The sequence below is a fragment of the Pipistrellus hanaki genome, assembly GCF_964339955.1.
Source record: "Pipistrellus hanaki genome assembly, chromosome: 3".
In the NCBI taxonomy this organism is placed as follows: Eukaryota; Metazoa; Chordata; class Mammalia; order Chiroptera; family Vespertilionidae; genus Pipistrellus; species Pipistrellus hanaki.
Window position 1 is genome coordinate 81,203,648 of NC_140505.1, and position 22,879 is coordinate 81,226,526.

General features: G+C 40.5%; 1 protein-coding gene across 1 annotated transcript; it reads left to right on the top strand.

Annotated features, from left to right (window-relative positions):
* The first annotated feature begins 134 nt into the window (after positions 1-134).
* On the top strand, positions 135-22,774 carry ALG11 (ALG11 alpha-1,2-mannosyltransferase). The gene is made up of 4 exons (XM_084879424.1): positions 135-223; positions 5,152-5,382; positions 12,250-13,181; positions 17,805-22,774. Exons 1-4 carry the CDS (start codon positions 180-182, stop codon positions 18,074-18,076), a joined length of 1,479 nt encoding a protein of 492 aa, XP_084735550.1. The 5' UTR covers positions 135-179; the 3' UTR covers positions 18,077-22,774.
* The last annotated feature ends 105 nt before the right edge of the window (positions 22,775-22,879 follow it).

A 22,879-nucleotide genomic window follows, 5' to 3' on the forward strand; every position in this document is an offset into this window, starting at 1 on the left:
CACAAGCAGAACACTTGACTCTCCGCCCCTGGAGACGCTATTGGCTGCACGGCCGTGGGAAGCCGCCACCACCAACCAATCGAAACGCACATCCAGCCCCATGGAGGCGGAGGAATACCTCAGTAGCCAATAGAGAAGAACAATAGCGAAGCGCTTCCTGAGGGCCGGGTCGACTGAAGATGGCGGCCGCCGAGAGGGGCTGGTGGTGGTGCGAGTTACTGAGGTGAGGGGTCTGCGCGGGCTCGCAGGTTTCTGTGTCGCGGTGGTGGTGTCCGCCCAGGCACCTGGAGTTTGCAGGGAAGGGCTTTCTTTGTCACGAATCTACGCTATTTTCTTAAGTCCCGTGAGCGGCTCTTCCATTTCGGGGTCTTGTCCATAGACTGAAGCCGACTGGGTTAAAAAAAGACCCGTGCAAAGTATTTCAGCTTATCCCTGCCGCTCTGCTGACTGAGGGGTCCTTACCCTCCCCGTTTCAGCTTCTTGTGTCTCTTGTTTGCACTCCCAATAAATCTGTCAAATTATTCACATTTGTTCCTCATTTTCCTTTATCATTAAGCCACGAATCATTTTCCAGTCTGTCTTGTCGATGTCTTTTTTATAAAGAAGAAATTGGATCTGATTTCTTTTTTAAAAAAATATATTTTAGTGATTTTTTACAGAGAGGAAGAGAGATAGAGAGTTAGAAACACGGATGAGAGACCAGCCGCCTCTTGCACCCCCCCACTGGGGATGTGCCTGCAACCAAGGTACATGCCCTTGACCGGAATCGAACCCAGGACCCTTCATTTCTCAGGCCGAGGCTCTATCCACTGAGCCAAACCGGTTTCGGCTAATTGGATCTTATTTCTCACGCCTTCGTCCTCCTCTTTCACTCACCAAAACTGTCGTTGTTAGTGTGTCATTTTAATACGAAGTTTATGTTGAACCTCTTGCTCCTTTATTTTTAAATATGTTTGTGTTGACTTCGGAGAGGAATGGAGAGGGAAAGGGATAGAACATCAACAATGAGAGGGAATCATTGAGCATCTGCCTCCTGCCCGCTCCCCACCGGTGCTGAGCCCGCCGCCCGGGCCTGTGCCCCTGACGGAACCCACCGGGGACCCTCGGAACCGGGCCCGCGCTCTGTCCGCGGAGCAACCGGCTAGAGGGAGCCCCTTGCTTCTTGGTCGTCCCTTGATTTTCATTTCTGGTTAACGTAAGAATGGTTCTACAAAATATTATTGCATTTATCTTTATTACATGATAAACTGTTTCTTATAGAAAATTTAGGAAATAGCAAAAATGAAAATCTGCCAAGAATCCTACCATCCAAAACAAAGACTATAAACCATTTGGGTGAAAAAAACTAGACTTTTCCCCCCACATTTGTTGTTGATATAGTACTGTATTTTATTTTCTCGCCTTACGTAAACTAATAAAACAGAAAGACCTAGTCTATTTTACCCAACCAGTTCTTTTAACACCTACATTCAGGGTGTGGCAAAAGTAGGTTTACAGTTGTTCTTTTTTTAATATATTTTATTGATTTTTTACAGAGAGGAAGGGAGAGAGATAGAGAGCTAGAAATATGGATGAGAGAGAAACATCCATCAGCTGCCCCCTACACACCCCCCCACAGGAAATGTGCCCACAATCAATGTACATGCCCTTGACCAGAATCAAACCTGGGACCTTTCAGTCCCTAGCCTGACGCTCTATCCACTGAGCCAAACTGGTTTCAGCAGTTTTTTTTCTTTTGAGTGTATCTGATCTTCATCCTCCTTTGCCACTTTAGACTTTTACCCCCTTCTCTTTTATATTTTTGTTGTCACAAATTATCCCTGTTTAAGCTGTAAGTTTTTTGATAATTAATTCATAGTGTTGTGACCTTATGTCCTTTGTTTCACGTAGAATAACTCCCTTGAGTATTTACTGCAATGGAGGTTTTCTGGTGATAAAATATCTCAAGTTCTGTATGTCTGGGGAAGTCCCATTTCTTCTTTCCATTTAAAGGATAATATTGCTGGATATATTATTTTAGCTGGTAATTTCGAACTTTCAGATGTTCGAATATTTGGTTCCACTCTCTTGTGTCTTATAGAGTTTCTGCTGAGAAGCCAAATGAAATTCTGATGGGTTTTCTTTTGTATATCATTTCCTTCTTTCCCTGGCTGCTTTGAGAATTTTTTCCTTATCCTTAATTTTTGACAGTCTTAGACCAAGTCCTTGGAGACAGCCTCTTTGGATTGAGGTAACTAGGTGTTCTTTTTGCTTCTTGGATTTAAGGATCTAGTTCTTTCCATAGGTTTGGAAAGTTCTCATCTACTATTTGTTGGAATAGAATCTCCATTCCCTGCTCCCTCTCTTTCTCCTCCACAAGGCCTATAATTATAATATTGCTTTTTCTGATGGAATCAGTTCTTATAGAACTCTTTCATTTTTCTTTATCCTCAGGTCTCTCACTTTTTCCCTCTCTGCTATTTTTAGATTCCTATCTTGGATATCACAAACTCTTTCCTCCATCTGGTTGGCTTTGTTTTCTGTACTCAGTGTTCACTCTTTTTTATTACTTTTTATTATCTTAAATCTTTATTGTTGAGTGCATTAGAGATGCTCCCTACCCTCCAATGCCCCAGGCTTTGACCACCCTACTGTCCGTGTCTCTTCCCCCCTGCCCTGCCTACTTCCCTCAGAGATTCATCAGTTTTTCCATGTTTCCACGCCTCTGATTCTTTTTTATTCACCATTTTATTTTGTTCATTAGATTTCTTATTCATTTCTTTTTATTTTAGATTCAGTTACTGATAGAAATGTATTTATTGCCATTTTATTGTTCATATTTTTCTTCTTCTTCCTCTTTTCTTATTATTTTTTTTTTATTAAATTATTATCTGTGTACATATCTTACCATTGCCTCCTCCCACCCAGAGTTTTTCTTCCTCTTCTTAAAGAGTACTGTTCAAGCCTACCTGCATGGCTCAGTGGAATAGCATTAATCAGGATATCACAATTCAATTCCTGGTCAGGGCACATGCCTGGTTGTGGGCTCAGTCCCCACTGTGGGCATGCAGGAGGCAGGCAATCAATGATTCTCTCTCATCATTGATGTTTCTATGTCTCTATCTCTCACCCTTCTTTTCTAAAATCAATTAAAATATTTAAAGAGAGAGAGAGAGAAGAAGCCATAGCTGGTTTGGCTCAGTGGATAGAGCATCAGCCTGCAGACTGAAGGGTCCCAGGTTCTATTCCATTCGAGGGCACTTACCTTGGTTGCAGGCTCCTCCCCAGCCCCGGCCCTCATCAGGGCTCATATATGAGGCAACCAGTTGATATGTGTTTCTCTCACATTGATGTTTTTCTCTGTCTTTCCTTCTCTCTCCACTCTCCCTAAAAATCAATGGAAAAATATCCTCGGGTGAGGATTAACAAAAAAGTAAAAAAGTGTGGGGGGAAAGTATCCTTCAACATTTCATGTAATACTGGCTTGGTAGTGATGAATTCCTTTAGCTTTTTCTTTCTGTGAAACTCTTTATCTGACCCTCAATTCTAAATGGGTAGAGTAATCTTAGTCGTAGGTCCTTGCTGTTCATCACTTTGAATATTTCCTGACACTTCCTTCTGGGCTGCAAAGTTTCTCTTGAGAAATCAGCTGACAGTCATATGGGTAATCCCTTTTAAATAACTAACTGCTTTTCTCTTGCTGCTTTTAAAATTCTCTGTCTTTTACCCTTGGCATTTTAATTATGATGTGTCTTGATGTGGGCCTCTTTGGGTTCCTCTTGTTTAAGATTCTGTGCTTCCTGGACTTTAAGTTCTATTTCATTCATCTTTGGTGTCTCTGGTGTAAATTAAAAGCTCTGTGCTTTAAAACTAATTTAATAAGTCCTTTACTGAGGAGCTCCTGAAGGACTGTCCTGGCTAAGGAACGCTGGATCTTCAGTCTCTCAGAGATAATAGCGAGGATTATAGCTTATAATTGGGAACTTCCTTATAGAGTTCGACATTGTATGCTTTGTCAAATGAGAGCAGGTTATGGAGCTTGTCCAGAACTTTGCCCTTTGGACCACTTCTTCTTTTGGTCTTACCCCCAGACTGTTCACTGGGTCTTTATCTTTTTTTGGCCCACACTCCAGCATCTTTCTTCTTGTTGTTGTTCTTGGGTGGCATTGTGAGACTTGGAGAGCAGGGACCCCGCTGCTGCCTTGATGAGATGTGAAACTGAGAGGAGCTGCTGCTGCTGCTGCTGCTGCTGCTGCTGCTGCTTCTTCTTCTTCTTCTTCTTCTTCTTCTTCTTCTTCTTCTTCTTCTTCTTCCCTCCATCCCTCCCTCCCTCCCTCCCTCCCTCCCCCTTTCTCTCTCTCTCTCTCTCTCTCTCTCTGAGTAGTTTACTTATTTGTAAAGAGAGAGGAAGAGAGGCTACTGAGTGAAGGGTCCCAGGTTCGATTCCAGTCAAGGGCATGTCCCTTGGTTGGGGCACATCCCCAGTAGGGAGTATGCAGGAGGCAGCTGATCGATATTTCTCTCTCATTGATCTTTCTAACTCTCTATCCTCTCCCTTCCTCTCTGTAAAAAAAAAATCAATAAAATATATTTTTTAAAATAAATAAATAAAAATAAAACTTTACTTAAAATATATTTTTTAAAATAAATAAATAAAAATAAAACTTTACTAGGGAGAGAGAGAGAGAAGACACATTTGAGGGGTTACATATTATCATTTCAAGGGGCAGATGCTATTACTAATGTTTTATTGAGATTAATAATTCAATCCGTTTTAATCCATGAGGTCGGAAAGTCTCCAACCTTTCGGACCTCATGGACCACCAGTGGTCCATGGACCACTGGTTGGCGACTGCTGCTTTAACAATATATTGAATTAGGAGAAGGATGGCTCAATATTGATTTTTACTACTAATTAAAAAGAAATATATTAAATTGCTAACATTACTATGGAGACTAGAATTAAAAGGGACTTTTATACTTTTGTAACTGGATATTTTGTAGCAATAGAATTTTAATCATTGAGTATTTCATTAGCAGACTCACAAGCTATAAAAACATCTCTCTGCTACTAATATATAAAGTAGATGTATGAAAGTAGACTTTACTTTGTAGTCAGATTTTTGTTTAATGGGCATTATATCAATTTTCACCTTTTCCCTCTTGTTTCAGGTTTTTTTATTCATTATTCTTCCCTGGGCTAATTGTATGTGGAGCTGTATGTTTATGTTTGATCTTTATCCTTTGGATAATCAGAGTGCTGCTACGAAGAAAGAAAAACTCAGCATCAACTGGCAAAAAAGGGAAAGATCAAATGGTGATTGCATTTTTTCATCCGTACTGCAATGCTGGCGGAGGAGGAGAAAGAGTTTTATGGTGTGCATTAAGGGCCCTGCAGAAAAAGTAGGTATGCATCTTTCTTAGCTAATTTGCTATATTAGCATTTTTTTAAAAATCATCTTATTCATAGCCAGGAATTCATTTTCAAACTATTTTTCAACAAAGAAATACCGATAGTTCTCTCATATGCCAATCTGCTTCATAAGCAGGAGGCAGCTGATCGATAATTCTCTCTTATCGATGTTTCTAACTTTCCCTCTTTCTTCCTCTCTATAAAAAAAATCAATAAAAATATATATTTTTTTAAAAAATGAAAAGTACCTTCACTTTTATGGCATAATTTAAAACTTCTCATCTTGGGAGAGTATGTGAAGAAGAGATTAAATAATAAACAAAGTAATGTGGAGCACTTTTAGTCAATGATAACATACCCAAAATAATCTTAATGAAGCATCTGTTTGCTTCTAATTCTGCTATCATTGTCAGTTGGCTAGTCTTACGTAAGTTACCATGTTAGAAAGAATATGGTATTATACGTCATTTAATGTTTTAGGCTTTTTTCCCCCCACCACACTTCCAAAGTATTTATTTATTTATTTATTTTATTTACATTTACATTTATAGTCATGTACTAGTATATATTTCCTAGAGGCCCAGTGCACAGAGGGGGGTATCCTCAGCCCAGCCTGTGCACTCTCCAATCTGGGACCACTTGAGGGATGTCCGACCACCCATTTAGGCAGTTGGACATCCCTCTCACAATCCAGGACTACTGGCTCCCAACTGCTCACCTGCCTCTACCTGATTGCCCCTAACTGCTTCTGCCTGCCAGCCTGATCACCCCCTAACCACTTCCATGCCAGCCTGATTGATGCCTAACTGCTGCCCTGCCAGCCTGTTTACCCCCAACTTCCCTCCTCTGCTGGCCTGGTCACCCCTAACTGCCCTCCCCTGCAGATTTGATTGCCTCCAACTGCCCTTCCTTGTAGGCCTGGTGCCTCCCACCGCCCTCCCCTACTGGCCATTTTGTGTCCACATGGGGGCAACCATCTTTGACCACATGGGGGCAGCTATTATGTGTTGGAGTGATGGTCAATCTGCATATTGCTCTTTTATTAGAGAGGAGAGAGGCCTGGTGCATGGGTGGGAGTCAGCTGGTTTACCCTGAAGGGTGTCTCGGATCAGGGTGGGGGTTCCCTTGGTGGGTGGGGCAGCCTGAGCAAGGGGCCTGTGGTGGTTTTTAGGCCAGCCTGCCCTCTGGCGACCCAAGTGGAGGCCCTGTATCTGGAATTTATTTACCTTCTACAATTGAAACTTTGTAGCCTGGAGCAGAGCCAAGCCTCCTGCTGGCTCCAAGGTGCAGCAGTTTCTGTTTGGATTTTTTTTACCTTCTATAATTGAAACTTTATAGCCTTGAGTAGAGTCTTACGGGGCAAGAACAGGTAGGTTTCCTCTGTTGCCTGGGAAACCCAAGCCTCCTCTTGTTCTCTGTGGCTGTAGCCATCTTGGTTGGGTTTATTTGCGTACTTACTCAGATTGGCTGGTGGGCGTGGCTGGTTAGTGTAGCGAGTGATGGTTAATTTGCATATTACTCTTTTATTAGGTAGGATAATTAGTATGACACAGAAGATACTTTTTCATCTTGCTCTAGCCAGTTTTGTTTCTCATTCCTCTCTGCTTTCACATATACTTTGTTCCAGCATACTGAACATCATGCTTTCTCTAGATCAGTGTTTTTCAACCTTTTTTGGGCAAAGGCACACTTGTTTCATGAAAAAAATCACGAGGCACACCACCATTAGAAAATGTTAAAAAATTTAACTCTGTGCCTATATTGACTATATATAAAGTAATTCTCTTGAATAGGAATCAAATAAACACAAAGAAAGTATTTTATAATTACTTTATTATGAAATATTAAGTAAACAAAATAGTGAAAAATTATAAAATTCTTGTCTTGTCTGCACCTACGGCACACCAGGCAACATCTCGGTTGAAAAACGCTGCTCTAGATTCCTTATCTTTTCATATAGTGTTCCCATTTTTTTCTGAAATAATCTTTTTATCTTCAGTTAATTTCTACAAATCTTCCCTGACTCAGCATAAGGTACAGTATACTTTTCATTTAATCTAGCAGTATTTATTGGGGACCTACTCTCTTTCAAGCACTGTAAAAAAGAAGTTGAGAGTAAGTGGTGAACAAGATAGATCAAGTCCCTCTTGCAGACCTTAGATTTTAGTTGAAAGAAGAAAAATATCACCGAAGCCGGTTTGGCTCAGTGGTAGAGCATCATTCTGCGGACTGAAGGGTCCCAGGTTCGATTCCGATTAAGGGCATGTACATTGGTTGCGGGCACATCCCCGGTAGGGTGTGCAGGAGGCAGCTGGTCGATGTTTCTCTCTCATTGACATTTCTAGCTCTCTATCTCTCCTCTCCCTTCCTCTCTGTAAAAATATCAATAAAATATATATTTTTTTAAAATATCAAATGGTAAGGAGTAAAATAGGATAATATGAGTGTGACTTGTTACTTTTGATTGAGCAATTAGGGAAATTCTTTAAGGAGATACTTTTGAATGACAAAAGTACTAACATTTACTGAGCTTTTCCCATGTGCCAGGCATTGTTTGAATAGCATTTTATTTATGTTAGCTCACTCAATCCTAACAATCTTGTGAGGTTGTTACTCTTATCCTCATTTGATAGACAAGGAAACTGAGTTACTAGAACCCCTGTTCTAAACCACTTGCTACACTGCCTGCCTTATGAAAAGACAATGAAGATGAGAAAACAAGAATTCAAAACACAGGGAACAACTACTGCAAGTCCCTAAGACTGAAGGAGCTTGGCTTGTTCAAAGAAAGGATTGTCAGTGTGGCTGAACCCTGGTTGGCAAGGGAGAAAGTAGATGATGAGGGTTCAGAGGGGCATAGGACCCAGAAAACAGGGCTTAGTGAACAGGATAAGGAGATTAGATTTTATTCTAAGTGCTATGAAGAACCAGGTGAGGATTGTCAATGTTAGAAATGTCTAAAACTTTAGAGAATCTTTATGAGTTTATTTCATCCAAACTGATAACATATGATGGGAGTAAGATTTCAAATGCTTCCAAGAAATGACAGTTTGCAGTTTCTTTTATGCATTTGGAATTAAAGGGACCTTAAGAAAAATTATATGAAGGTTGGAGAAAAGGAGATACAGGGTAGTTAGCAAGATTGTATGCTCTCTTGAGGTGATTACCCTTTAGAATGAGTGGAGAACCTTTTTTCTGCCACAGACCATTTGGATATTTATAACATCATTCACAGGCCATACAAAATTATCAACTTAAAAAACTGTCCTGCTATGTTTAACTCACCCCTTATGCCTTGGTAGGGCCAAACTAAATGATTTTGCAGGCCTTATACAGCCCTTAGGCCAGACGTTCCCCACCCCTGCTATATATATCTGTATATACTAGAGACCCAGTGCACGGGTACCGTCCCTAGGCTTGGCCTGCAATCAGGGCCATCTTTGCCAGCTGCCCACAGCCAGCCCCACCCCACCCCCACCGCCACCCACCCCCGGTTCCCCGTTCACCATTAGGCAGTGGAGCCTGCTGGCCAAGGAAAGGGATCCAAAGGTGGTCAGTGCACCTCATAGTGACTGGTCGAGCAGTCGTTCTGGTCATTCCACCCATAGGGTCAATTTGCATATGACCCTTTCATTTTATAGGATAGAGGCCTAATGCATGGGTGGGGGCCAGCTGGTCTGCCCTGGTGGGGGCCCCGGATCAGAGTAGGGGTCCCCACTGAGAGGCAGGGGTGAGGGGCCACAGGTGGTTTGCAGGCCAGCTACACCCCCGATCAGGGTAGGGGTACCTGCTGGGGGGTGGGGCCAGCAGGTGTGAGGGGCCATGGGCGGTTTGCAGGCCAGCTATGCCCCCAATCGGAGTTTGGGATCCCAGCTGGGAAGCAGGGGCAAGGGGCCACAGGCAGTTTGCAGGGTGGGGGTCCCTAATGGGGAGAAGGGCTGGCCAGGGAGTGGGGCTGCGGTCCTTCTCGTCTCTGGTCATTCACCGTTTCGGTCACTGTCCATTCATTATCCTACTAGAGGCCTGGTGCACAAAATTCATGCACAGGGGGAGAGGGTCCCGTAGCCCAGCCTGCACCTTCTCCAATACGGGTCCCCTTAGGGGATATCCAACTGGCAGTGTAGGCCCAATCCCACAGGGACATCCCTCTCACAATCTGGGACTGCTGGCTCCTACCCACTCACCTGCCTGCCAGCCTGATTGCCCTAACTGCCCTCCCTTCCGGCCTGATCGCCCTAACTGCCCTCCCCTTCCGGCCTGATCGCCTAACTGCCCTCCCCTGCCAGCCTGATACCCTAACTGCTCTCCCCTGCTGGCCTGATTGCCCTAACTGCCTCTGCTTCGGTCCCACCACCATGGCTTTGTCTGGAAGGACGTACGGAAGGTCTCCCAGAAGATGTCCAGTCTAATTAATATATTACCCTTTTATCAGTATAGATATAATAAAAGGCTAATATGCAAATAGACTGAGTGGCCAGATTATTATGATCTTTAAACACATAATAATCTAGCCAATCAGTGTATTTGTATCTCAAATGGATACCAAAAGTATTCTAGACTTTAGCTAAAGATCAACCACCTATTTGCCCTGAGCTTTCTATCAGCCAGTGCAAAGGGGAAAACTGATCAGATGCACTATTTATAATATCTTTGATAACAGATAAATGAGGTACTCAAGAGAAGTAAGTACACTGAGTGGCCAGATTATTATGTGTTCAGAGATCATAATAATCTGGCCACTCAATGTAGACCAACCAGTGGATCAACCAGTCACTATGTTGTGCGCTGACCACCAGGGCGTGTGTGCTGAACATGGCGGGCGTCGGCCACAGGAGGATGGTGGAGCAGGTGAGCAGGGGCACCAGACTAAGGCAGGGTGCTGGTCACTGTCATCAGGGCAAGCCTCTGGTGGTTACTGAAAATTCTTGACTCCTGTGTGCCACAGTCCCACCTGGTACTCATACCTGCTGCCAGTGCCAGTCCCGCTTCTTCACCTCCTCCTGCTCCTAAGGGGCAGTCGGGGCAGCAGCCACTGCTTACACCCACTGATGGCACCAGCCCCGCTTACACCTGCTGCTGGCACCGGCCCCAAACACTCCATGCCATCAGCAGGTGTGAGCGGGGCTGGCGCCATCAGCGCATGGGAGTGGCAGCAGCAGGAACAGGGCTGCCGCTAGAGAGGGGACTGGGGTCCATGGCAGGAGGGGCCGGGCAGTGGCGCAGAAGATGGGCCTAGACACACCCCTGTGCTCACTGCAGACCAGGAATTGAGCCATGATTTCCCAGTTCACAGGTTGAAGCTCAACCACACAGAGCCACACTGGCCAAGCCCCACCCCTGTTTTAAAAGGAAGGATCTGAAAGCAGGCATTGGCCTAGATGCACAGAAACAATGGACAAGGCTCACTTAAGGCAAAGATAAGTCTTTTAGTAAAGAATTTATGTGCCTGGAGCATGACTGACTACACTGTCCAGTTATAATCAGATCGACCTGTGAGGTTACTTTCCATAGAACCTCGTTTTCATCCAGAATTTTAAGCAGAAAGATGATATTCTGATTATCTATTGCTACATAACAAACTACCTTTACATTTAATGGCTTAAAACAAAATTTATTATTTGTCATAGTTTGGGGGTTCGATGGGACCTATTTAGAATCCCTCATACTCATATGTTATAGTTAAATGCAGCTGAGGCTGAAGTCACCCAGACGCTCTTTCACTCTCATCTGTTTTCTGAGCTGAGATGACGGCACAGCCGGGGTCTGTCAGGCATCTCTGTCACCTGACAGCCTTTCTGTGTGACATCCTTGGGCTTGCACACAGCATGGTGGTCTCAAGATAATTGGACTTTTTGTATGACTGCTGACTCCCCTAGAGTGAAATAGAAGCTATATAGCCTAGGTCCAGAAACTAAAAGTGTCACTTTTGCCATATTTTTTTGGTAAAAGCAGTCACAGAGCCCAATGTTATTCCAAGGGAGGGGACATAGATCCTACCTCTTTACCGAAAAATGTGCAAGACTTTCTGGCCATCTTTAAGCTACCAGAAATGACATTCCTTTTTACATTTTAAAAGGGTCATTCTGGATGCTGGGAGGGGCATAGAGAGGAGCAGTTGGATGCTCTTCCTTTAGACTTCCACAGCATACATACCGTACTATGGCTGTCTTTATCAATACCTATCACTCATTTTTGTGGTTTATATATCTTTTCTCCACTGGGATGAGTTCCTTGAGGGTAAAGACTTTCATCATTGAATTCCCAAAATCGAGTAGTTCATGCTATATGTTTTTATGACTTACAGAATAATTACAAATATAATCAGAGACCAAAGCATTGAAAGTGGTAAGATTATATACTTTTACATATTTCCTTTATAATTATATATCTAATTGTAATGCAAGCACAAGATCTAGTTTTTATAGTCTTTTTCATTTCTCAACACTGAGAAGTGCTTTAGCATTTACCATTCTATCTACAAATATCTCTAGTGAAATTTAACTTATTTATTTTATCAATATTTCACTACCATTTTTATATTGAATAAGTTGTCAAAATAAAATTTTTAATATTTCTTGAAAATGAAAAAGTCTCATTTATAAATCAGTTTTTGTTTTGTCTGCTCTATAGGAAATTCTTAGTGGAGGAGATAGGAAAGAACTAGAAGTCTCATTTGAAGGACTAACATTTTAGTTATAGGGAAGGAAAAAAATGAGGTCAGTAGTACAATGCAATGAGTGAAAAACATTATTTTAGTCTAAAAATAAGTTCTTTTGATTGTGAGAAAAAAACCTGTAACTTTTTGCTCGATTTTAATCTAAGTTAATGAAATTCTTAACTATTGTATTCTATTTTAGGTATCCTGCAGCAGAATATGTTGTTTATACTGGTGATGTTAATGTCAGTGGTCAACAAATACTAGACGGTGCTTTCAGAAGATTTAACATCAGATTAATTCACCCAGTGGAGTTTGTTTTCTTAAGGAAACGCTACCTTGTGGAAGATTCTCTCTATCCTTACTTCACATTACTGGGTCAAAGTCTAGGGTCCATCTTTCTTGGCTGGGAAGCTCTAATGCAGCGTGTTCCTGATATTTATATCGATTCAATGGGATATGCTTTCACACTTCCTCTGTTTAAGTATTTAGGTGGTTGCCGAGTTGGAAGCTATGTTCATTATCCCACTATCAGCACTGACATGCTCTCTATTGTGAAGAATCAAAATGCTAGATTTAATAATGCAACCTTCATTACCAGGAATCCTTTCCTCAGCAAAGTAAAGCTCATCTATTACTATTTATTTGCTTTTATTTATGGACTTGTTGGTTCCTGCAGTGATATAGTCATGGTCAATTCTTCTTGGACATTAAACCATATTCTCTCACTGTGGAAGGTTGGACATTGCACTAACATTGTTTATCCGCCTTGTGATGTGCATACATTTCTGGACATTCCCTTAGAGGAGAAAAAGATGGGCCCGGGACATTTACTGGTTTCTGTTGGCCAGTTCAGGCCTGAAAAGAATCATCCTTTGCAGATCAGAGCCTTTGCTAAATTATTGAATATGAAGAAGACTGAGTCACTTCCTTCACTTAAACTGGTCCTCATTGGAGGTTGTCGTAACCAAGATGATGAATTTAGGGTAAACCAACTGAGAAGACTTTGTGAGGAGCTAGGAATTCAAGAAGATGTGGAATTTAAAATAAATATTCCATTTGATGAATTAAAGGATTACTTGTCTAAAGGAACAATTGGTCTGCATACCATGTGGAATGAGCATTTTGGGATTGGTGAGTTTGTTCTTTAACTTGTTTGGTGCTATGAGGTATATTGATAAAATTATAATACTCTGGAAGCTTTTCTATTTTATAAATAAACAGAGAAGTTTAGAACATGCCCAAGTTCAGTCACACATTCTAACCCAGATAGCCCCTGCTCTTAACCACCACATTTTCCCTCCCCACCTACCCCCATTTACATACTGGTACAGATTCCTAGGCCCTGCCCTAATCCCACTGAAGGACCACATCAGAATTTCTGGGTGGGGCCCAGGGCTAGGTATTTTGGTAAAGTTCCTTAGGTGATTCTGTTTTGCATCAGAAGTTGAGAACCACTCTCTTTAGGGGGACATCTCACAGAAATTCTTTGTTTCTTTTATTGATTCTGTTCTCATGGGAATGTCCTCCTTTTCTTTCAGCCAAATTCCATCATAAGTGTTCAACTTAAATCTCCTTTCTCTTCTTTTTTTTTTAAATTTAATCTTTATTGCTCAGATTATTACAATTGTTTCTCCTTTTTCCCCCCATAGCTCCCTTCCACCCGGTTCCCACCCCACCTTCTGCCCTTACCCCCTCTCCCCCATTGTCCTTATCCATAGGTGTACGATTTTAGTCCAATCTCTTCCTGCACCCCCACACCCTTTTCCCCCTGATAATTATCAATCCACTCCCTTTCTTTGCCCCTGATTCTTTTATATTCACCAGTTTATTCTGTTCCTCAGACTTGCTCTTCAATTTAGCCTTATCTATTCCAGAACTAATTACTCTCTCTGACCTCCTGTTATGTACACATTTTGGTATATAAGCAAGTACTGTTTTGTGTCTGATTTGGTTTAAGATATGTCTCAAGTGCCTTCTTTTGCCTCATACTGCTAGGTGTTATGGGAAAATGGGAAAATATAGAAGAGAAGTCTCCTGAGCTAGGGCTACAATTTCTCGTATACTCTTTTCTCTCCCTAGTTAGTAGCATAGTACTAAGCTCAGACATGTAGCAAGAATTTGCTAATCCAAACTTTCTGCATGGAGTTGGACTTTCCGTGCTTCCTTCCACAGATGTTTATTGAGCATTTACTGTGCCAGGGTGGGTGATGGGAATGACGTCATATAAGAACTGCTCTTAAACTTCAGAGGCTCACAGCTCTGTGAGTGATACAGACATCATTAAACAGTCATCATTAATTGCATAGTGTGCTGAGTGCTATGCTTAGGCAAGTGTAGAATATGAAAGAACCTAAGAGAAACACCTAACACAGACTTGTGGGGTCAGGGATCAGTGGCCCGGGAAACAATGTGATATTTAAGCTGGGACTTGTCAGTAATTAGAAGCTAACCATGCAAAAGAGGGGAGGGTAGCCAGCAGAAGAAGGGTAGGTACAACATGATGGCAGGCATCACAAAAGGAGCATTAGCAGGCACATGCAGGAACAGGGCTCAGTATGGCTGGAGCATGATGGAGGAGCAGCAAGACAATGGAGGAGTGGCCTGTGGCCAGATCACATGGCCATATTAAGCCAGTGGGAGAAGATAGAAAGATTTTAAGTATTGGATTTAAAAGCATTCTGTTTCCTAAAGTTCACTATGGCAACTATATGGGGAATGAATCGGTTGGGTGAGAAATAGGAAGAACAAGACTAGAAAGGCAGGAAGTTGAGTTGTGCTGCTGCAGCAACCTGGATGACAGATGTTGACATTGTGAACCTGGTAGGTGAACATACCAGCGAGACTCTGAAGAAGGATTGAGCAGGATTTGATGATTAATTGGATGTATTAAATGAAAGGCAAAGAGAAGTTTGGATAACTGTGAATGGTGATGCCTTTTACTTAGGGGATACAGAGGAGAGAGAGGTCATTAAAGAGCCAGGTTCTAGCACGTGGAGTTCAAATGTCTGAAGGACATGTACAGTCAAATCTCATTTCTCAAACGTCTCTCATCTTGAACAATTCCATTCTCAGCCAAGTTGTTCACAGAAAAAAAATGTCTCGGTTTTCTACCAAAACTTCAGTTTTGAACCTGACAACCCTTTCACACATGACAAAAAGCATCTCAGCAGACCAGCAAAGAAGAGGGTGCTTTTGTTGCTGGTGATGAGCACAGTTTTTTGGGGTTTTTTAATACACTTAATTGATTTTAAAGAGAAGGAACAGGGAGAGAGAGATAGAAACATCAATGATGAGAGAGAACCATTGACTGGCTGCTTTCTGCACACCCCCTCTGGGGATCACGCCACAGGCAACCCGGCATGTGCCTTTACAACTGTGACCTCCTGGTTCATAGGTCAATGCTCAACCACTGAGCCGTGCCAGCTGGGCCAATTAGCACAATTTTAAAACATAAAGAAGAGTGCTAATATGCCCAGCTAGTGTTGCTTAGTGATTGAGTGTCCCAAGAGGTCCTTAATTCAATTCCTGGTCTTGGCACCTGCCTGGGTTGCAGGCACAATCCTTAGTAGGGGGTGTGCAGAGTGCTAATATTGCTAAGGTGTGAATGTGTTCTCTAAACAGTAATCCCAGGTAACTGAATAGATAGAAAAAACGCTGTTGTTTTGGACAAAGGAAAAGCAGTTACCTGGTGATAGCATTTTGAAGGCAGTGATTTTAGGGTCCCCAAAGGAGGAGTGCATGAGGCCAAAGTGGTGGGATTATGAGTATTGGTCATCTGGATACCAAAATGGCATCAGCACCCAGGGACAGGGAGTCAAGTGTTTTAAAGGACTCTAGACAGACTTTCTGAGTGGAGAATTCTCTGGGCTGGTCCAGATCCAAGGATGATCCGGAAGGGAAGGTTAATGGTTTTAGCAAATGGAATGTGGTCTTAGCAAGTGGAATGTAGACTAAGCCAAAGAGAATGTTGTGAAATGGCCTAAAGGTCAGTTCTCAGAGGAGGGAGTGTTGATTCAATTATTTGATCAGACCTAACAGTGATATATGAAAAATTCCTTTAAGGCTCATAGGGAGTGATTTGATAAATTTAAGAAAAGTGTTTATTTATAAACTAAACAGTATATTAGACATGTACTGTATATAAGAAAAGTTGAAACAGGGAATCATTTGGGGGTTTGGAATTGATTAGTTCAATTTACATTATTTCTAATGGAGAAAAAAATAATTCCATTTTCAAACAATTTCTTGAACAGCCTTCTGGAATGAACTAAGTTTAAGAATGAAGTTCCACTGTACATGTGTGCATCCAGCAAGCATTTATACATATGAGTCTGAAGTCCAGGAGAGGGACCTGATCTGGGAATGCAGAGTGAGTTGTTGTCCAGGTAGTTACTGCAGGCCCCTTGGATGTGGATAAGATTGCCTTCAGAAAGTATGTAGAGGCCCGTGGTACAAACTGCTGAGAATAGCAACAGCTCAGAAGTGGGCAGAAGAAGAATGTCCAGCAAAGCAAAAGAGAAGAATAGAGGGAGGAAGAAAACCAGTATGATGCAGCTTCATGGAAATCAAGGGGATAGAGTGTTTGGAGAGGAAGAGGAAGGGCAGCAAGTTTCCATGCTTCCCAGATGCTGGGCCAGATAAGTGACTGGTGACCTGGCCAAGAGCAGTTTACTGGTAAAGGAGGAGTAGAAGCAAGAGTGTAATTGTGGTAAGTTGAGCATTGAATGTAGGTGAGCAAGTGAAATAGTAAGTGCAAACCATACTTTTCAGAAGTTGATGTGTGAAAGGGAAATGAAAGAAGAGCAAGAGGAAGACTTATGACCTGAAGAGGGGAAATCCTGGAGTGAGGGGAATAAAATTGATTAGATTTGAGCTCTCCGAGAAAGTATAGAGGAATGGTATCCAGCCTTGAAAGCAATATTATAATATCCATATTTTTCAAATAAGAATTCAAACCTCTATGAACAGAGAAAATTCTGTTTTGAACCATGATCATTTACAACTGTTTCTTCAAAAATGGTAAAATCTCTATGAACAGAATTTTCTCTGTTCATAGAGATTTTACCATTTTTGAAGAAACAGTTGTAAATGATTTTATTTCTTTCCTGTGCTTCTAGAATATCACTTCTGCAGTCAACTAACTCACTTTCTGAAGGGCTGGCTTCTCTTTAGAAACACAGTTAAGATATGCTGGCTAGAGTAACTTATATCCTCACCTACATTATTTGACAGAAACTAACCAAAATTTCCATTTGTTTCACTGCTTTTGGGCACATAGTAGTTTCAAATTTGCCGGAAATCCAGGCAGTAACTTAAGCATCAGTAATAGTATGACTCACTGAGATGGCTTACTTTTTCTTATTTTCTCCTACTGCTGTAATTTGAACTGTTATATTTTGCTTTTGATACCTTTTTACTTATTTTATATTTCCATATCTGTTGATTATCTACCATCCTGCTAACTTCCTCTGGTTTTCTACTTTGTTTCATTATCCACACCATAACTGTTTTATATAGACCATCCTTCCATCTACTTGTCTGTTTTAATTAAGAACAAAGCAGCATTATTGTGAAGGTTTGAAAATTAAAAACCTTAAAATTATTTTGTACCATGGAAGTTAAATGAGCACATTTATAGACATACAGATATGTAAATTTTTCATAAGTTTCATACAAATTTTTAAGGTTTCTTTTCATTCTTGTTCATATGAACATGTTCAAAAACTTAAACTACATGCTTTTGTTTTTCCTCAGGAGTTGTTGAGTGTATGGCAGCCGGCACAATTATCCTTGCACACAACTCAGGAGGCCCGAAGCTTGACATTGTCATTCCTTATGAAGGGGAAGTAACTGGATTTCTGGCTGAAAGTGAAGAAGGCTATGCTAAGACTATGGCTCATATTCTTTCCATGTCTGAGGAAAAGAGACTCCAAATCAGAAATACTGCTCGTGCATCTGTAAGCAGGTTCTCTGATCAGGAGTTTGAAGTGGCATTCCTGTCATCTGTGGAAAAGTTATTTAAATAATGCCATATCTGTCCAAATTAAAGATGGGTAATATTTTTCTCTTTATATATATAAAAATATTTATTTTATTGATTTCAGAAAGGAAGGGGGAGAGAGACAGACAGACAGACAGGGAGACATCAATGAGAGAGTATGCTTGATCAGCTGCCTCCTGCACATCCCACCCCACACTTAGAGATCAAGCCCGCAACCCGGGCATGTGCCCTGGCTGGGGATCAAACCATGACATCCTAGTTCATAGGTCCACGCTCAACCACCAAGCCATGCCAGCTGAGCTAGATGGGTAAGATTTTTCTAAACTCATTCCCTCTTGTAATAAAACCAGCCTAATCAATGCTCTTTAGATATGTAGGCAACGTATTTATTTAACTAAAAAAGGTAAAAATACCTAATTGAAAAGGTAACCTTATATGTTTAAATGTAAAAATTTTAGATTAGTGCTTGATCTCAAAGTCTGAAAAATATAATCTTAAAGAAAAAAAGATGAACAATCTTAATGTCGGTATAATCCATATTTTTTAAATCACTTTAGTAACCAGAAAAGAGAATTTCCTTCTCGAAAAAGAAATGTTAAATAAAAAACGGATGACTGATAATTGACTAATAATTTAGAATTGTACATTTTTGGAACACAGCAAAATTCTGGTACATTTACATTTAAACAGTCTTATAGAGGACCATTTTGAATATATCTAATGAGTTTCTTAAAAGAAAAAAGAAACCGTAAGCAGGCTTAATATTCTAAAAGTCAGAAGATGAACTGAGCCTAAACCGGTTTGGCTCAGTGGATAGAGCGTTGGTCTGCAGACTGAAAGGTCCTGGGTTGATTCCAGTCAAGGGCATGTACCTTGGTTATGGGCACATCCCCAGTGGGGGGGTGTGCAAGAGGCAGCTTATCGATGTTTCTTTCTCATCAATGTTTCTAACTCTATCCCTCTCTGTTCCTCTCTGTAAAAAAAAAAATCAATAAAATATATGAAAAAAAGGGGAAAAAAAAGAAGATGAACTGACTGTGATTGCTCTGTGAGTGTGCATAGGCATGTAGAGGTCAAGGTATTATTGGTAATCATTTCCTATTTGTGAAAATAGTTTTTCTTTAGAGCTATCGGTACATTTGTATGGACCTTTCATTATTCCTTAACATTTCCACATCTCAGAAGCTAGAAATCAGCTTTAAGTCAATCAGGAGGTTTGAGTAAGAACATCACAATTAGTTGTTTTTTTTTCATAGTGATGATATAACATACACTTCCATGTGCACAGTCCCTATGCCCAGCATCATGCGCTGTAAGATGAAAAGGTGGCGTTCTCAGGAGAGCCCTGGGCTAGTAGTCAGCATACCGGGGCCTGACCTCAGCTCCATCATTTACAAACGTCTGATTTTATATTAAAGCTTAATCTTTCTGAGTGTCATCTAAAATTCTTCATCTATAATCTGGACATGGTAATGCCTGTCCTTCCTGCCTTTTCGAGTTCTGATACTGACATAGAAAGTATGTGAAAATACTTTGAAAATTATAAAAGTAAAAGCTACTTTAATTAAAGGTAACAGCCCTGGCCACGTGGCTCAGTTGGTTGGAGTGTCATCCTGTTCACCAAAAAGGTTTTGGTTTGATCCCTAGGCAGCATGTGTATGGGAGGCAACCAGTTGATGTTTCTCACATCAATTTTTCTGTCTCCCCACTTCTATCTCTAAAATCAACTAAAAAAAAAAACAAAAAGAAAAAACAAAAACATATCCTAGAGTGAGGATTTTTTTTTATGGAGCAATGTGTAGTAAATATCTTCAGAAATCCTGTCTTTATCATTGCATTAGGGCCTGTGTGAATTCTTGGTTACTAAGCCAGTAGCTAGGAATCAGTATAATTTAGCAGGACTTCTATCCTGAGTAATTAGCGTGAAAAATCACTAATTTATGCATATGAGCAGCAATGGCATAGAGATCTACAACTTTTGACATTTTCTGCATACATAGTCAGTTCCTTCTAGTTCAGTGAATTGACCTCTTTTCCAGACTCATACCTCTTTGTGTTAAGACTGTGGTTGGGAAACTGCGGCTCGCGAGCCACACGAGGCTCTTTGGCCCCTTGAATGTGGCTCTTCCACAAAATACCACAGCCTGGGCGAGTATTTTTTAGAAGTGGCATTAGAAGAAGTTAAAGTTTTAAAAATTTGGCTCTCAAAAGAAATTTCAATTGTTGTACTGTTGATATTTAGCACTATTGACTAATGAGTTTGCCGACCACTGTTGGGTCATGTTAAAGAGGGATGTTTTTCCTTTTCAGTCCTCTCTCCATTCATAGATCCAGCCATTTTATTATCTACTCCCAATTACATTGTTGATTTGTCTGCAGGCCATCTACTATCAGATCAGAAGTCAGCAAGTCCAAGTCCCAGGATGTTCTGACACACCAACAAAGCTTTGTGTTGGGAGACTATTCAATTTAGAAAAGAAAGGCTGTTAGAAATTGGAGCTGGAAGGAATGCTATAAATTCTCTAGTCCAGTTTTCTTTTCTTTTCAATTTTACAGTCAAGAGCAGTTTAAAGAATTTAGACTCCTTCAGTATCACAAAGCTGTTAAATGACAAAATTGGGATGATAACCTGGGTGTCCCCAGCCTAGTGCTTTCTTGTATGTTACACCTAGTCTTTTTTTTTTAAATCTTCATTGTTGAAGTATTACATAGGTCCTCCTTTTCCCCCATTAACCTCTTCCAGCCCGCTCCCGCCCTCCCTCACCCGTAGACCCTCACCATCCCATTGTCTGTGTCCATGGGTTATGCATATATGCATACAGGTGCATTGGTTGATCTCTTCTGCCCACCCTCCCCTGCCTTCCCTGAGGTTCAACAGTCACACCTAGGCTTTGAGGTAGGATTCATACCATTGTCCACTCGGCCTTCCCTTCCGCCCAAAGAAAATCATGGGACAAAGACAAAGAAATTGAAATCGAACATAAATAGAGGATATAGTAAGTAAGAAAGGATTCTGAAATTCCATTAAACATTTTTAAACTTGTTTCTTTAAAACAATTTTTATCACAAATGTTAGAAAATATAAATTTCATATATGGTTACTTTGATGTTCCTAATGCAAATGTCAAACTCAAAGGCTAACATAGGCCAAAGAAACAAGTTTCAATTTTCATAGAAATGTAGGTTTATTTCGATAGAGACATGCTGAATCAAAGGGCTGAAATAAATGAGTAATCATTAACATGAAATAGAACATTTTAATAAAAATTAATATTTTTTCTTGAATATTAACTTACCAGACACTGAATAACTGCCCAAATTAATAAGCATAATGCAAGTAAACCTATTTCTTCTTCTTCTTCAAATGTGAAATATTTCCTGTTACACCAAATAAGTTAGTCCAAGACTATTGATATGGCAATTGGCTGCTAAAATATTCGCTGCTAGTACTAGTGGAGAGAAATGGTGAACCTGTGCATAAGGCAGGTAAGGGAAATGAATGTAGCATGATTATAGTAATTAGTCATTAGCGAACGTTATAGTTATTAGTAATTATGTATAACTGGATATTGTAAAAATTAAGTTATGAAATTTATTAATTTATTTAAATTTATTAAAACGTTTCTTACATACCATTATATTGGCTAGGCCACAAAAATATTCATTGTGGGTTGCATGTGGCCCATGGGCCACGAGTTTGATATGCTTGTCCTAATGTGTTGTTTTTCAGAATGATTGATATCATGACAAGTGTCAAAACAATATGTCAGCTACTTTCTGGAGAAAGTCTGAATGACTATTCCTATAAAATGTGGCTTTTGAGTGGGCTATCTTTTGAACCCACAGTTGTAGTTAATCACATTCCTATTTCCAGTGTGCATGTTCTTTGTATCTAAATATGACTTAAAGGAGTGATTTTCGTCATCTTGGATACTTTTTCCAGTATGGTACATTTGTATATCCCTCACGTAGTCTCCCAATGCTGTTATTTATTATCTAATATTTCAAGCTTCACTGCCAAGAAAAAAAATTTTAAAGAATTTTATGGCAAAACAAAACCATCTTGTCTCTTGTATCCAAGAATAGGTTAGCATCTTTTTTTAATAACTGTTTTAAAATGAATATTTCAGACAACATTTCTGTGAAGCAGAGCTTCATATACTTTATTTTAATAATGATTAGGGTATTTTACAAAAGCATCTTATAGACGAAATTATGAATAGGGGCCAGTATGATTATCAGTGCTTTCAGAATATTAGTTTAATTATGTAAATGTACCTTAAACTTGAGAACTTTTATATGAATAAATAAATGAGAGTATGTCTGTACTAAATCTGTTAGTAGGTGCAAAAAAGTTACTACTGAAGGGTTCAGAACAGAACTCCCCAAGATGTGCCACTGTGGTATGTGAATTATGTTAAGATGGAGGCAATTGAAACCCTTCAGGCTCACGAGAAACTTTTACTTCTTCCTTAAATAATTTAAATTTGTGGCCTTGACTATAACAACCTTTTATGATCTGTTCATAGGGCTGGGCACACTTCTAATTACTGAGCATCTGTCCTACAAATGACCCTCCTCTCTGAAGCTCCAGGGTGCCTCACTGCATCCTGGACTCAGAATGCCATGTCTACTTCACTTTCCCTTTTTGTCTCTCAACCGCTCCTGTGTGTAGGATTACCATACATGTATGTAAATAAATTTGGTTATTTTCTCTTGCTAATCTTTCTCACATAGATTTGATTAGTAGATAAACTGATAGAGGTCTGATAATTAAAAGGTAGAAGAAAGGTTCTCCCTCCCCACACTTGTGTTAAACCACAAGAAG